This window comes from Athene noctua, chromosome 1 (genome assembly GCF_965140245.1).
Source record: "Athene noctua chromosome 1, bAthNoc1.hap1.1, whole genome shotgun sequence".
Taxonomy (NCBI): Eukaryota; Metazoa; Chordata; class Aves; order Strigiformes; family Strigidae; genus Athene; species Athene noctua.
In genome coordinates this window covers 208,091,786-208,109,342 of record NC_134037.1, presented here as the reverse complement: position 1 = coordinate 208,109,342, position 17,557 = coordinate 208,091,786, and the positions used below count along the sequence as shown (strand labels likewise).

The following is a 17,557-nucleotide window of genomic DNA, read 5'->3' as shown; positions in this document are numbered from 1 at the left end:
AGAAGTATGATCCACATTAAAATTTAGCTGAATCTTTAAAAAGAACTCTCAATTACCAATAAAAACTTATAAAAATTGCATGCACATGTATTACACTTCCATTTTTTAAAGATGTGTGTCCTTTACAGCAATTCACATACAGCAAAAAATCCCTTTTTCTATTGAGCCCTCCACTCAGATACATAAAATACAGCTAAGCCTTACAAAGCAAGTCATTAGCTTGTAAAATCTCAAAAACACTGCACTGAAATCAGCTATCTGTTCCACATCCATAATCCCACAATTATGACTCAAGTTTTCAGTCCCGATGGGGAGATAGCTTCTGAGAGAGTACATGAATGTTACAGGTTCTCTGAACAGCCCAGTGTAAACTTACCAGTATGTATCATACAATCTAAGAGGCTAAGTTTCACTTTGCTGTTAGCCAAGAATTGTATGACATTTTACACCACTTACCTCAATCATTGTGAAAATTCCAAAAACTAAATAGGATTTCCAGTAACAAAGAATAATGGCTTTTGTTAAATGTGGCGTTGTTCCTCTCTTTTTTGCTTTTTGCACCTCTTTATCCCAGTACCTGACAAACAAAACACAAACATGCTGTAGGACAGAAGTAAAATCACAAAGCAGTTACCTGAAATAAAACACTTTCAGACTTAGAGCAGGATTGCCTTGATCACTTTTATACAACAAAACAAAAAAATATAAAAGAATTTAACAGTCATGTTTTCTCATTCACATAAACACATAGTACTTAGTACTATAGGCCTATTTGCTCTTGTATAATCACAACAATTCACCACTGTTGACTACTATCCTTTGGCATATTTGCCAACAAGGAATCTGTTCTTTCTTTCTTCTCTCAGCTCAGACAACCACTCACCTTAGTTAAGAGCCTATTATCACGATCTCCTGACTATGGACTAAACTGAAGCAGCACAGTGTCTTTATCTTCCTATAAATTCTGCACTTCCCCAGAAAGGATGTGATGCACAACCCTTTCTCAGGTCTGACCCTTTTTTTTTTTTTTTTTCACCACATGCTTCAGTGAGGATGAGCAGATATGGCACAAAAGCAGAGGGAACTGTGTGCAGCAGTTCTGTCACTCAACACTCCACATGTCTCTCCAAAGGCAAGGATTACAGCAGCAGAGTGGCAAAGACCTCTGCATTACCACATGTCTGACCACAAGTAGGACACAATCTGTTCACATCAGAACCAAAGACAGTAATAGCAAGCATGATTTTAACAGGAAAGTATCAGAACTTAACCAGGCTTCTTAAGGCACGCTGTTGTCAGACAGGATACTACCCCTTACTTCTGGAGGCTAAAAATGTTCTGCCAGACCCACTGACCTTGCTAGTTTGAGGGCTGAAATGAGTCTAAGGCACAAAAGCCAAATTATTCTGCAACAAAGCACACAAGTTTGAAGCACACAGTATGGAAAAGAAAACTGGTTTTATATTTTTACCCCTTTTTTGTTGTTGTTACAAGGATTATAGAGTTATTGTCTAAATGCTTTGGCATCAAAATTGAAACTGTAGATTCTGTGGGGTTTGTTGGCCCAAGAGAAAAGGCTACTTCCTTAGGTTGCTATTTATGAATTTTATTCTCTGCTTTTTGACCAAGTACACTAAAGAATTAAAAACCACTCTTCACAGGCTGTATCTTCTACCATTTCCCAACTTGTGAAAAGTGCGTGCTTTTATTGTAAGAATTACTGGAGTGAGTCCATCTTCTTTCACAGCAAACTCCCTGAACTGCTTCAAGACTCAACCACGGAATTTGGCAAAGCTCTCCAGCTACAAAGATGTTAAAAGCAGCACTCCTATGAGTTCATCACTGATACTCTTTCTTCAGTTAACTCATCAGGAGCAGGATGATGTAAGACCTGGTCACAATCTTTTGTTTCTGGATTCTTCTTATTTCTTGAGTCATCTCTCATCCCAACCAAACTATTATGAAAGTTGATCTGGTCTACCTTTACCATGAAGGCAAGAAACAGCTAGGCCACACTTACTTAATATAGAGGGCACCTCTGACTAGGAAACACCTCTTGCTCCAATTATATTTAACAAAAGATTATTTGAAAACAAAAACCTGCCCTGGGTTTAAGGTTCAAGACAATTTCCATAAGCTGTTATTCTTTGAAGATATTTCACTATTAAAAGAAAAAGGTAGATCCACCTGTGTCCATGACAACATGAATTGGTACACAGTACATGAACACGATTTATGACAAAATAAAAACACCTCTTAAATGCAAGCTTCAAGATATCCATGGCATTTTATCCACTTTATCAAAGTTTAGCATATTTCCAACATACATATATTTCTATACACACATATATAAAGGGTACACAGCTGTCACTTATTTCAGTTTGTGCTCAACACCAAAAACAACAAAAAAACCCTGAAACAACTTCTCTACTTCTACACAGAAAAATTAAAGTTTCCATAGCTATTCTACCTCAGGCCAGAAGACTCACATTGATTTATTAAGGAATACTGCAGTAACAGTTGATGAAAAGCCTTCTTTTCCAAACATTCTGCAAAGTGTCAAATGAATTATAAATAACATAATAGAAATACCCTAATGTATATTCATTATGTATAACTTAAAAATATTAAAATGCTTCCATGGTAAATAAGTTCTAAATATTACTCTTAATTTTTCAGCATTTTTAACAGTAGGCCTTGTTAAACTTTACAACAACCTTTCTTAGCTTTAGAACAGAAATAAGACTTTCACCTTTGACAGCAGAAATACAATGAAAGAGAACAATTATTTTCTCCTTACCACTGCAATTCCTCTCCAAGCTTCTCTGAGGAATCTTCTGGCAGCACTTTATACATATCATCTTCTTCAAGCTTCCGTTTATGGCCAATAATAAATAAGGGATTCAACCACCTAGTTAAATACAAATTATTAATACTGATCAGCAGACCAAAAGAGTAATTTCTCTACATATTAATTTAATTGCTTTACCCCTTTCTTCCCTCCTCTTCTCCTGTGTCACAACATCCACACATTTTACTGCACTTTTCTGCTACCTAAGAACTGTCACCTCTATTTTACAAATGAGAAAGCATTTCCTAAAGCTGTTTATGCCCCATAGCACCTTACTCTCAGGCATCCAGACAGCTAGTACAACTCTTCTTGGCCTTAGGGCAATTGTTTTCTTACAGTATTTCCTTATATTTAAGGAAAATTAGCATTCTTTAAACATTTAGGAAAAAAAACCAAAAAACCTACACTTAATCCAACTATTAAAATATTGACTGAATTGTAAACAAAATTGTAATACATATCAAAAGACATTTTTTGTAACTAGTATGGCTACTAGTTTAAATGAGGAAAAAACTAACTGCCGTTCAACTGCCATCCTGACAAATATTAAAGGTCAGTAATTTAAAGACAACCACTCAAATGTAAAAATGGGTAAATAATGGATTATTACTAGAACTGATCCTACGCATATTTGGAAATATGAGCAAAATGCACCACAATATAAAAAATATAAACAAAGTCACAGTGTGTAGGATCAAAAAAGGAAAATATTGTTTAACAGTTCAGTTTCCTTAGAGGACAGATTTTTTAAAAAGCAGTATTTTATGAGAGTGCTCTAAAAATAAGTTGTAATAGCACTGCTGTAGGTCTGTTGGAAAACGGACTATTTCGTCACATCAAATTACACTGTCAGGGAACAGTAAGGCTAGATTTTATGACTTAGATCCTTTCTTCAAGCCTGAAATACAGGTAAAGGAGGACCAAACAGTTTCAGTTGTGCTCCACTGAGAAGACAGATGCATGGCAGAAAGCACAAAACTGACCAAGTTGTTCATGAGATGGAGCACAAGAGAATGATACCTCTGAACCAGGCATGGCTTAGTGGGGACAAGGGAGTTAGGAAACTTGCAATTTGCTGTTTAGTTTGTCTCTCTACTGAATCCATGATACTCGGTTTCCAGGAGAAATGTGGATTTTGGCTCTCAGGCTTGTTTCCCATAGTACTTTCTCAGTTGGTCAACACAATCAGAACCAAGAGGTCAGGGATGGACCCATTTCGGAAAAAATACTTTTCACGGCAAGGTGTTTGATGTCAATTGCCTGTGAAAGTTCTTAACTGCTGTTTAGTTTCTGATGCTTAATTATTCCCTGACTTCACCAACACAGTCTTTAAAATATCACCTGGTGCACTGGGTGAAGCATATTATTTTCTGGAAGGCCTACATGTGAGAATCCAAAACTGGGATGGTTTATAATGAAGATATTTATTTATTCATTCACAACCACAACAATCATCATGAATACTCATAAACTAACTTTGCATTTCTTGCTCAGGCATGTTCCAATTATATTTTGTATACACAGGCTTATAAAAAATTTCTTGATTAGTTTTAGAGAGGGTGTAGGGGCAGGTTGAACCTAGAACGGGGGGGCTCAGATAATTTCTTCAAAGATAGAAGCGTTGCAAAAACCTTCTTCACAGGCTCAGTGGCAAACTGCATGTAACAAATTGGATTAATAGTGCTCTTCCTTTACTACTTAGTGTGTTAGCACAGTGTTTGTATGACTCACTCAAAGACTAAGTCTCTATCCTTACAGTAGCATCTTTGATGCTTAACAGCCCTCTTTAAACTCTTGGAGTGAGTACTGAAGATCTGTATATGTGAGCTGATAAGTCCTCAATGTATGTTAAAGGTACAATTAGAAACAAAGTACTTCTCAGACAAGTCTTTTGCTTAAACTGCATAGTCAAACAGCATCAGGGCCCCAATCACTGCCACAAGTTCCCTACAGCTCCTCACAAAAAAGTCCCAAAGATCAATTGCTCCAACCAGCAGAAGAGCTTCTGCCTGGTTTGACACAATGAATCTGCTCCATCGAAACACTTCTTTTTCAGATTCAGTTCTTGCTGCCAACCACAGGTAAAAAGCAGACACGCAGCAAATAACCTTAAGGCCATTCAAACAATTTCTGCCTGCTGGATGAGAGAGACTCTATCTGCTCCAGGACAGACAGTTACGGGAAAGATCTGCAGTCTTCAGTTGACTCATGCAGCCGATACCAAGTGTCTCTCCACTTGCAACATCAGTATTAGCCTACAGCATACTCCATAAACAAGTCACAGGTCTCCTTTCTGACAGAGAAGGATAGAGAACAAGTTATCTTCCGAACCCCTTTAGCATGAGAAGCAGGACGAGGCAGCTCTTTCAGGAAAATATGGGGATAAATCCTTCTCACATCTATGGAAATGGTTAGGAAATTCCAATAGCTACTTGCTGCCAAGGTGGTGAAAACAAAACTCATTCTACCCTTTAACAAGGAACATAAATAGGATATTTATTACAGAATCACAGAATGACTGAAGTTGGTTAGAAGGGACCTCTGGAGGTCATGTGGTCTAAACTCCTGCTCAGGCAGGACAACTACAGCCAGCTGCCCAGGACCATGTCCAGACAGCTTCTGAAGATCTCCCAAGGTCTTCAAAACCTCTCTGGGAAACCTGTGCCAGTACTCAGTCACTCTCACAGTGAAAATGTGTTTCCTGATGTTCAGAGGGAACCTCCTGTGTTTCAGGTTGTGCCAACTGCCTCTGGTCCTGTCACTGGGCACCACTGAAAAGAGCCTTGGTCTGTCCTCCTTGCATCCTTACTTCACATATATATACATATATTGATGAGATATCCCTGAGCCTTCTCTTTTCCAGGCTGAACAGTCACAGCTTTCTCAGCCTTTCCTCACAGGAGAGATGCTCCAGTCCATCATCCTTGTGGCCCACTGCTGGACTGTCTCCAGTATGTCCACCTCTCTCTTGTACTGGAGAGCCCAGAACTGGACTCAGGACTACAGGTGTGGTCTCACCAGTGTTGAATAGGGCTGTCCATTACTGGCACATAGCAGAATGCACAGAGGAAAATAAAAAGACATTTTAAAAATATACTTAAATATACACTTTTAAAAAACAAAACAATGCTTTTAATGTTACTCTGCAGAACACCCATTTCTTCACTCGTACCTTTCAAAACATAGCTAAAAACCACAACCAGGCCACAGGAAGAACAATGCTTCTGTTGAGGGCGACTCCTCTATCCTGATGTCTGATTCAGCACTACGGCCAACAGCAGCAGGAACTGTTGACCACAGCTATAGTGTAATCCACTTGCAAAGTAACCAGATGAAAATTAACAGTCTCAAGTCTGCAAGATTGCTACAGTCATGTAGCTTATCCTTTAGCCTTAAACACTCAAGAAAACCCCTTACTGATGATACACCTACCTCCACTGAGTTCTTATGGTTTGTAGAAAATCCCTTCTGTCCTGCCATCCCCACACTAATCAAGTACTGTAGATAGTATGAGACTGAATTTCCAAATTAGGTAGATGGAGATAATAGTGCAGGGTAAAAACTGCCAGAAATCTCAAGGTTTTCAGCCTATGAGTTCCAGCGAGACCTAGTGCAAATTCAGGGCTTCTCACATTTTTCCATTAGTTAAAACTAACGGAATTTTGAAAACAGTATTACACTACACTACAACCTCTACATTAACATTAAAGAAGGCAAAGAAAACAAACCCAGAGTATGCAGAAAACTGTGGTAATTCATTCTGTGACTCATTTATTATAATGGACAACATGACAAAGACTCAGCACAAGTCCACATAGTTCTGTAGGGTTAGGGGGAAAAAAAAAGGCAAAAAGAGAAACAAACATTGAAACATTTAAAAAACAGCAATTGTTGAGCTTTCTGAGTACTCTCCCCCAAAATACTGGTCTTCAAGAGTCATTGCTCTGGAGGTCTTAAGAGTACACAAAAGCTGTTAACAGTATGTTGTGTTACAGTAGATTACGCTTGAAAATCTTCAGAAGAAGGTTTAAAATTTTTAAATTACACTTAGTAATTGAAGAGCTTTTAGCCCAAGAGTGAGGTCTTCCATTTGTCCACTGCAAATCTCAGTACAGCAAGAACAGTTCAAGTTTCACCATTTCACTGATGTGTCCTGAATTTCACTCTGGAAGGTCTACTATCAGACAGAAGACTCAGCAGATGTTCACATTCAGTCATTAAAGTAAAAATTTCTACCAGGATGCCAACATGCAGGTTACACCCTGTGGAATTCTCCGAACTTAAAGCAGAAATGAGACCAACCTGTATCACACTGCCTTCTGTTACTCAAGTCACACTTGTAACAAGCAAACGAACCAAGCCCTTCTCTTTCCTGAAGGCTCAGTTAAATTAAAGAGTGCTGTAAGAGGGCTCTTAAAGGAAGCTGGCAAATAAGGCAGTGGCCTACATAAAGAACACCCCTGAAACCTCAACTTATCCTTAAGAGAAGACTACTCACTACAGTGGTATGTCTTTTGTCCAGAGATCAGCTAACACTGAGCTCTTCAAGGGGGGATTAAAAAAAAGCTCACAGAAAAGTGGAATTTGTTATGAACACAGAAACTGTGCAAGCTTCATTATTCTTTAATAAAACAGCTAAAATAGCAAAGAAAATAAAAGATGACATAGAGAAATGGAGGTAATATATAGACAGAGATGCAAATTACTCCTCTTATCCTCTTATGATGGACATAAAATGGACTCACTACCCATCTATTGCCTGAAGAAAGAAACAGTGGGGTGGGGAGGAAAGACTTGCACCTCAGTCCCACATTTCTATATTTCCTTCTGAAGAAGCTGTTCAACTTAAATAAAAATAGGACCACTTAGTCTTTGCCTTCTCTTTCCCCAGGTACCTTCAAAAATTCTTACAGGTACCTTCCCCAGGTAAAGAATTTTGTGTAAAAACCAATTACTCATCACCTAATTTTAGTCACTCTTTCACAACACAGGGTTCACACGATGTCTTTCAAAGAGCTTAGCCCAAATTTCTGGTAGCATGAACTACATGTAAAAATGCAAGTATCTGGAAGAAACCCGAGTACCTTCTGTTCTGCTGAGAATGCTTCTGTTCTATCAAGGCGATTAGCCGATCAAAGACATCAGTCTGGAAGGAAGCCCAGAATTAGTCCCTGTTACTGCCAGAATACTGATGTCACCAGGAACAAAAGTTAAAAAATACATTTAAAAAAAAAAAACAAAAACACTCTGCAACCTGGTGGTGCAAACCCAAGAGCTAGACAACTGCAAAACTGTAACTCACGGCTCTGACCCCAAAAAACCTTCCACCTCTACAGCAGTACCTTGGGCACTGATAAAAAAAGAAAGTCATTCATTTCTGGACCAGCAGATACACAAAGACCATAATATAAACATTCACTTCCTGCATTTCCTTACTCCTGGGCCCTGACATTACACACCCTGTAACATTACAACACAGTCAACCAGCCACAATTTACTTGGTTGTTCAGGAAAGTGCAATTTTCACCAGTTTTAAGTAACCAGAGCAACTCCACCAAGATTCTGGAAAGCCTCTAAGGTCGGTCTGCAGAAAATGCTATGACAGACAGTGTTTTCTTACCCTCGTAAGAGAAGTGAGACCTCAAGGGGAGTTCTCAAGCCATCCCCTTCTTCATAGAGACAGCATGTAAGAGAATCAGGCCCTGCTATCCGAAAGGCAGGGTCATTACACACTAGAATAGTCATGCTACTCTGTTTCATACATGAAATAAAATTTCCTAAATGAGAAAGCTTTTAAATTTTGCTAGCATTCCAGAAGAATTTCCTCTCAGCCAAGGAAGAAACACATTACAGATCGGTACATTAAGCTAACAGCAGTGTCCAGATCAACTGGTTCATTAACCCAGGAATGGGACCTGCTGTACGTCTGGATTTATACAGTGTCCTGCTTGCAAATGCTCAAAAAAGTACCATTCTCACACTGCTGAGCAGGCTTGAAGAGCCTTCCAGAAACCCATGCATATATTTTAGATTCTTCATGAACTGCGAAAGTTTAAAAAACACAGTCAAGTAGTGTTTGCAATTATATTACAAAGCTGACGCAAATAAAAAACGTCCCAAGGTCAAAGGACGTGCCTGTCAGGGCCCTGGACGCACCCATAAGCTTTAGTTGCCCTGACCAGTCCCACAACAGTTACACCACAGTCGCCCACTAACAATGTACCTTTCTCTGCATAAGTGCAAAATTTGCTCTCACCAGTTTCACAAAAGCCCTTGCTTCATTGCTGCCTGAGCCAGAAAATCAGACTACATGGACTACTTTTCTAAGTAGAAAAATCTTTTCTTTTTGTCCTTCTTTATTTGTAATTATAGACAGAAGTTTAACTTCTGGGTAAATTTACAGCACCCAGTCAAAGCCACATTCTGTATACTCTCACCGACTAATTCCTTAAGGAGGTGGTTTACGAATGGCATTTTCCCCATTCCTCTTAAGCCTATTTGTGCATTACATTGCAAGCATCATTTGTTTACACTCAATGTTCAGTTATTTTTCAACAGTTGCACAGGAAAGTCTTTGTTTACTCAAATTTCTCCATAACACCAGGATTTCATCTCCTTGGAAGCACTACTTCAGCTACTAAGCTGCAAAATAACACATATTTCTTTCTCTTTAACCACCTACTTTGGAGCTGGGTTTTTTGTAAAATAAATGGGGTTTCCTCACAGGACCTTTTGATTATAAACCCATGTTGCTTATCCTCCATGGCTTACCTCAGGTGTCTACCTACTTGGTTGTACTGTGCATTACCCACTTTCATGACTTTAAGTTCTACACCGGCAGTACAAATCCAACACTGCTGTGTGCTTGCTCTCAGTCCAGAGAGATGGGATGTATGCATGGGATGTACCGACAGAAGGACAACACACTGACAGTTTCCAGTGTTATTTTGCAAGAATTCATAAATATCACTGCAACAGTCTGCAGTCATTATGTAATTACTGTTTTTTTAAACCTATCTCTATTTCCCAGGTTCACCCACTCTCTTCAGTAAGCTGCCTTTTCCCAGTTCCCCTTAACCAAGGCAGTCACCTACAATTAATAAAGTAAACAAAGTTCTGGTGTTTCTTCAGATTCTTTTCAACTGGTGTTTTGGTTGCAGCTTCCCTCCCCAGCTTACTGTGGCTTAAACAGTACATTTTCTCACTGCTTACTGTAGGAAAAAACAGAAATACAATGAAATTACTTCAAAGCCATATTTACTCAAAAACACCCTTCAGGTTTCCAGTGCCAGACCATATTAACCTTTTCATCTCATCTTCCAAGCTGTTGCTTTTTCACAGCACAGTGTAAGCAGCTAAATTGCTGAACATCCACTTTCTGATGCTGACGGTAACTCAACTGGTATTTGATTGCATTTATTGCAAGCTATTTCCATGCTCTTTATCTACACTGCATCAGCCAGGTATGAAATACCTGATTACACTAACATACTTCCTGATATTCCAGATGACAAGAAGGACAAACAGGGTGAGGACGGGGGGGGGAGAGAAAAAAAAAAACAAAACAAAACCCCACAACATACCGTTGCTAACATTTTCTGCAAGGCCTGGAAGCAGGGCATGGATGAACAGCATCACCTGCACACCTGCACCTGCGGCATTCCAAAGACTATCATTAAAATATTGTTTCCAAACCCAGCATCCACATGCCAAGAATAATATCCAAAATACCAAAGATCTGACACAGGGGTCTTAAGATTATGCCACATAACAGTAAGTTTTAGTACAAGCCATTTATTGAAATAAGGCCTAAGTAGTTACATGGAGCAAAATGAAAAGAGTTCCTCAATTTCACAGAAAAGAAGTGATTATCCAAACAAGTATCTAATCTCAGGTTAGTTACTATGAAAACAACTTCGTTGGAGCGGGTAGTTTCATCATCATTTGAAAAAACGCATCTAAAACCTGTGTTACAGCTTACATACATGTTTAATGGGAAAAAAGGCAACCAACAGCAACAAAAAAAGGCTCAAACCCTGAAACCAAAGTTATGCAGAAAGTCTAGTTGAGCATAATGGTCTCTGATTTCAATTTTAGAAAGAAAATGCAAATGTTGAAACCTAATGGTAGCAATTTCTATATTAATTTCCTTTCTGAGAAGTAATGGAAATAGGAAGAGTTAAAGCCACCTGTGAGTTCACACTGGTATTACACGTGGTTGGGTGCCAGGGATAAAAAAAAATTGGTCTTTTTAACCTTCCACTCCCAAAATCTAATGGTGTTATCTCCCTCCCGCACTCTACTTACTGTCTTGATGAATTTTCTAGAAGCGAGGGAAAAAAATTATTTTCGGAAAAAAAGAAAAAAACAACAGCACAACATATGCCTAATCTGAAGTTTTGCAGGCACTATAAAAGAGACACTTTCTCTCATACAGTGTGCTTTACATAGGGCATTCCAAAGACAAATAGCCTCAGTGTTTCATTATACTCAAACAGTTCATCTAATTGCATACCCAAGCACATATATTTAGTGCAGATAGCAAAAGCTAACATTCCAATAGTTTATACACACTCGCCGTAGTCCATATAATCTATTTAGCACTCTTTACCCACATATTTTAACTTCATTAGCTCATAAACGATGATTTTCAAACAATAATTTCTTCTGCATAATACAATGCAACAAACAAGCAAAACTTACAAATGAATGCAGTAGTTCAAGAGACTGAATGATTCAAATTTGACTACAGGATATTAAATATCTGATAAATAAGCAAACAAGGCATTATCTTTAAAAAAGCTCTATGTATGGTGGTCAGTCTTCTTTCAAATCAGGAGAAAAAAAGAAGCAAGTGTGATTTCATTCTCTGGGTATCGAAAATGTGTTTTCTGTTTATCTATACTGAAGATGCTCACATATTTCTTTACAGTTTCTTACAGTACCACAATCATTCTGCACTGATAAATCAATAAATTAACTAAAAAATTAGCTACCTCAAAGATCTTTATAAAGTGGCATCTGTTAGGAATCATCATCAATTTCAGGCATTGCCAGTGGGAATTCACTAGGTACCAAAGCAAGATCACAGGCAAATTGCAAAGCCTGATGCAGCTTAGTATTTTCATTCATTACCTGAAGTAAACGTAAAATCCTCACAGGCAAATCTATTCACTGACACAGTAAGGAACATGGATCAGTTTTAAAATGGTGGCACTGCTGGACTCCAGCTGGAACTTCCAAGAAAGGAAAGGAATTATGTCTCTAACTTCTTCCAGTGCAAGCCAAGATACGCTTTTGAAGAGAGTAAGTTACAGGACTAAAATGCAGGTGATACTTAGCCTTACTCAGAAGTCAAATAAATCAGGCAGTGGCACTTCCAATTCTAAGCTACAGGGTGAGAGAGGAAGAAGTAGTTAAGGAAAGCGTGTAGTTATTTACACTGCTACAAGAGAGGTGTGTGACATGACTGCATTTGATCAGACAAACAGTTACATGCTGTGCAGTCATCACTGAAAATCTTGGGACTTACATGTTTGTGCTTACCCCATTCAGTTCATGCTTAAATCTAAAGGTGAAGATCCTTTTTACTCTCCTCCCAACTACACTCCAAGTCAAAACCATGAAGAAGACTTAGTGGTTTTGTCCTTTTCCCTAAAGCACATGCTTAGTAAGCCAAGAACAATGTGTCAGGTGCCAACAGGTAATGATAAACCAATCATATTCCTTGGAATCATAACCATGCAGATGCCTTGGGGCAAGTTTTCAGTTCATGTTTTAACACTGTTATTGTAATGGCAATTGCCACATGTCAAGTGATGACGTAAAAAGGCATCCTGCCTTAGGATGCTGACAGCGTCCAATGCTCCAAAGGAGCCAGGAACTTGTCACAGGCACAGCAAGTCTGTGACAGATGAGTAATTACTATTATTACTAAAACTAAATTATGAATATATGAAATTTAGAAATACTTTAATTTCTCTTACTTCTCTGAACAAAAACACTGTATACCCTTTCCAGAGTGTTTCAGCTTGCCCTCCTTCTCATGTTATTAATGGGCCAAAAGTTACACAGTCTTTTAAAAATTTAATCATAGCTCATGTTTTGTAACTTGCCACCAAAGTGGGTTTGATGCCTGAACAACAGAGCGCATAAAAATTCAACTGCTGTATAGCTAGAACATCTTTGATAAATGGAGCAGAGGCTCTAAGCAAATAAAAATACACCTGCTTTTTAATGAACATGCAAGCTCAAAAATAGATTGTTAGAAAAATTCTTACCATGTACAGTTAAAAATCCCACCCCAGCATGAAAAAAGATGTGAAAAGTGCTAGTCTCAGCTGCATCAAGTTTGGAGAATAAGGCTTTTTAAACTCAAAACACTTTCTACAACAGAATAGCTGTTTAAACATGAAAAACACTGGACTAAATTCTCTCTTGGACAGACCTAAAAAAGAAAGCAAATCCTCCATCCTTCAAAGCCCCCATTCTTACCAGCAAGCAATTAAAAAAACCCAAACACCATATATGAAATACATCAGAAGTATACCTGAGGACTGCTAACTCTGTAACTGAACTACCAGCCAGAGCTTAAAGAAGTTTGGTGAGCATGGGAACTTGTGACTCTGAAGATCAGCAGTTACAGTAATATCTGCAACATCCAAAACAACAACGTAGGCTTTGATAATCCTGTATTAATATACCTAATCCAGTGAGAAATACAGAAAACAAGAATATTTTGCAACTGCTCTGATCTTCATACCTCAGACATAAATAGTTTTTTATTCTTGTAACATCCAGACTACCATTACACAAGGGATGCATTATAAAAATAATAATAATCACGCATAATCCAGATGCTCCTCTTTCCCATGAATGTACGACTAGAGTGTTTAATGTTCATCAAGCTCATACTTGTCAAAGTCACAACCCAAAAGCAAGAAGACAAGCTTTGAACAACAGGAGAAGAATGTGTCTTCAGCCTACACACTCATTACCTTAGTTTTATAATTCAATGAAAACATGACTTCTTTTCTCCTGGGAGTTTGATCCTGCATCCGCCAGGCAGTAATTTTAGCTTTTCTTTTACACCACTGGCAACAAATGAGAAGGTGTTTCCTTACAATGGGGAAATTTCACTTTTGAAGCAAAATATAAATAAAATAAAATTAAGAAGGACCCTTGCCCAGCTACCTGAAATGCCCTACTTTCTACCTTCATTGACAGCAAGCAGCCAACACCTGGAATTTGGAGAGCAGAGCAAGCGCACTGGAGCACCACACACTGGTGGTTGCCACTACTCCCAGGACAGCCCTCCTCAAGCACTGTTTTTCCAGTTCACCAGCTGAACCCATCTCAGAATATCCTGTGTGAAACAGCAGTTAAAATGAAGCAGTGCTGAAGCACTACTCGCACAGCTGTCTGTCAAATGCTATACACTTTGTAGAAAGGAAGAACAACTCTTAGCTACCCTTAAAATTAGCTTCACAGCTAATGAAGGGTGTTTTAATACTTCCTCGATTTTATGTAAAACAGTATTAACTTGCAGAAAAGTGACAGTTGCTGCTTATTCAAGGTAAGCCACTGTAGCCATGATTTCAGCTGAAATTTTCCCTAAGAAAACTCTAATGCTTTCTGATTAGAAATAATGAGGATGTACCGGTATTTTTCATGATCACATGCAGCACAGGTGAGAGAAGAATACTTTAAAAGGGTATTTCCACTGCTGTGAATTATACTGCTACAAAAGCCTGAAATAGTACATAGGGCAACTTCTAAAGCTTTTCATACCACATTAAACCCTTTTTCAAGCACAAACCCTACAGCTGTACACTACCATCTGACTGCAAAGCATGAAGTCCCAATCAATCTCTGGACTTTCAACTGGTCTGTCATCCCACAAGCACAGACTTCCACAGATTCTACCCTCTGCACAATGAGAGCCTACAAACAAGTTTGAGGTAAAAAGAACCTTTTGGGTGCTTGCCTAAAACTTGGAAAATTTAAGGTACTTCATTGCTGCTGTTGAACGCTTCACTACAATATATGATTGATATAAAAGGCCTAGAAAAAGGATGATAGGAGCAGTCAGAAAACTAGCTACGAGCGCTGTACACTTCCTTTTTCACTTCTAGATGGGTTGTTGTTGGCAGAACTACCGGTAACACCACAAGATCCCAGCAAGGGAAAGGGAACAAACCAGAAGCAGCCCTGGAATGCTACGTGGCCAGCCGAGGTTCATCCCATTCTGTCTGGATTTCCTACCAAAGCCGTTTCCAACATAGGCACCCCTGGTGTCAAAAAAGAAATTACAAGTCAAAATACTGAACACAGGGAGCTCTGCGCAGGCATAAAACTTCCTTTTTTTTTTTTTGCACAGAGTGCCTCTGAGGACATACCCTTGACTGAAAACTTGTTTAGCTAAACTTTGTTGGGGCTTTTAAAATCCCCCTACCTTCCAAAAGGGATTTCTGCTCCTGCTCAGTTGCTTATAGGACCGCAGAGTTTTTTATTTATGTTTCAGAAACTTTCAAAAAAAACGAGCCTTACGTGCCATGCCCTCTCTCCATTCCCCCTCCTCCACCACATAACATCATGACACAGCCTGTGTGTCCCATCTAAGGCTACAGCTGGTGAAGAATACGCGCTACCTCTGTAACTGCTCTCTTCCAAAGGGGATCTGCTATAACAGACAGGCTTGATGTGCTCCCATTTCACTTTGCACGTCTTTTCCTATTGTATTTCAAAGCAAGGGTGCCCATGTTGGAAACAGCTTTGCTAGGAAATCCAGACAGAATGGGATGAACCTCAGCTGGCCATATATTTCAAAGCTTATACTTCAAAGTTGAGCTGTAATCCCTTGCTGCGTGGGTATATATATATATAGTTTTGAGTAATTATATATATACCCATGCCAAGGTCCCCATTAATAAGAGAACAAGCACTAACTTCGGACTAGTAGTCATCTGGTCCCATAAAGGTTTGTGGTGACAGGGTAACAGCCCCCGCCTTCGCTCTGTGACACCCTGAGCCCCCCTAGAGCCCAGGCAGCCGACTGCGTGGATGGGAGCAGCCGCTCACACCGGCAAACTCCCACGCAGCTACGCAGTTCAGAGACCACCTCCTTCACGGAGGGGGAAAGCCCCACGCCGAAAGCGAGATCAGCAAACCCTGCCGAGCTAAGCACTACCTGGCCGCGATCCGTTAGGCAAGCGGGGAAGCAGCACAATGGCAGGGAGCAGCCCGGGACCCGGGCCCGGGCCCAGGAGGCAGAGAACGCTCCCACCCTCCCCGCGGCCACCCAGGGAATCAACCGTGTGCTCGAAGGGGGGACGGGGCCGTGCTCGGCACCGCCCGAGGGGTGCCCTGCTCGAGGCGGGCAGCCCCCCCGCGCCCGGGCTGTCCCCAGACCGCGGCCCGAGCTCGCCGCCCGGCGCGGGCTGCCGGCTTCACCCCGGGAGACCTCGCCTCGCCTCGCCTCACCCCGCTCCGCAGGTGGCGGCGGGGCTGCCCCGCCGGGCCCGCGGGAGCGGGCGGCAGGTCGGGGCCGAGCCGCGGAGTCGCTGCCCGCAGCCCACGAGGGAGCGCCGGCAGCGCCGGCCGCCGCCTCCCACCCCCCCCCGGCCGCCGCGGCACCCGGCCCCTCCCGGGGAGCCGCGTGAAGTCCTTCGCCGGGACTCAGCATCCCCCCTCCGCCGGCTGGGCCCCGCAGCCCACCGGCCAGGCGAGGCGAGCGGCGCTAAGCCCCGGCGTGGCGCCTCCCCCCCTGCCCTCGGCCGGGCGCTCACCAGAAGAAGAGCCGGGAGCAGAGGTTGGCATCCCGCAGCGGGTTGGGCTTCTCCTCGCGGGGCACCGCTTCCATGCCGCCCGCCGCGCCAACCAGCCCGCCCGGCGGCGGCGAGGGCGCAGGACCAGAGGCGACTTCCCACCGCTTTGCCGCTGCTTTGCCGCCGCCGGCTGGCGCTGTTTCCGGGATCGCCGGCGCCCCCCGCCGCCGCCGCCGCCGCCGCCGCCGCCTCCTCCTCCTTCTCCTCCCTCCCGCCGCAGGACGCCTCCTGCCGGCCCGGCTCCCCCGCGTTGCCCGTCCCGGCGCGGAGACTGAGGCGGAGGCAGAGGCGCCGGGCGGCCCCGGAGGCCGCGCCTCCCCCCCGGGAGGAGCAGGGGCCGCCCCGCGGCGCTGCCGAGTTCCCCGCGGGAGGGAAGCGGGGCCGCCCCGCTGTGAGGGGGCACGGGCGGCCCTTGGTCACCTCGGCGCGGGCCTGGCCGGGCCGGGCTGGCGCCGCCGCGGGGGGCTCTGCTCTCCTCTCCCTGGATTCTCGGCGGCGTGTGCCCCTTGCTGAGGAAAAGCGTTTCCTCGGTGCGCGCAGCGCCAGGCGAGGCGGCCCCGCGCCTTTTTGGACAGAAAAACACGTCGCGAGTCAGGGGCGAGTCCAGCTGAAGGGGACGAAACTCCCACCAGAAACGCTTGCTGTGACCTCTCCTTCCCCGATGTTGCAGATGCTTCTATTAAAAAGAAAATTTAAAAAAAAAAAAAAAAAAAAAAAAAAAAAGACGACTCGTCGTTTCACAATGTTTAGGAGCGTTTGGTGGTACAAAGTAAAGTAGCTATCTAATTCCAGAAGGTGGTGTATCGCAGAAATCCTTTAAGCAATTCTCTGAAAGTTAATCACCATGCTCCACCCCACCACTTTCACCGTGGCCTGCCAC

The 17,557-nt window shown here is 42.0% G+C and overlaps 1 protein-coding gene across 3 annotated transcripts in view; it reads right to left on the bottom strand.

Moving 5' to 3' along the window:
- ABCC4 (ATP binding cassette subfamily C member 4 (PEL blood group)) overlaps nucleotides 1–16,768 on the bottom strand; it is a 150,774-nt gene extending 134,006 nt beyond the window's left edge. For all 3 annotated transcript variants that reach the window (XM_074911542.1, XM_074911551.1, XM_074911560.1), the window contains exons 1-3: nucleotides 16,639–16,768; nucleotides 2,801–2,911; nucleotides 457–577 (exon numbers count right to left, since the gene is read on the bottom strand). In XM_074911542.1, coding sequence (XP_074767643.1) covers nucleotides 457–577; nucleotides 2,801–2,911; nucleotides 16,639–16,712 — 306 coding nt within the window. In that variant the 5' untranslated portion in view covers nucleotides 16,713–16,768. The remainder of the gene's footprint in view (nucleotides 1–456; nucleotides 578–2,800; nucleotides 2,912–16,638) is intronic.
- Nucleotides 16,769–17,557: the final 789 nt, after the last annotated feature.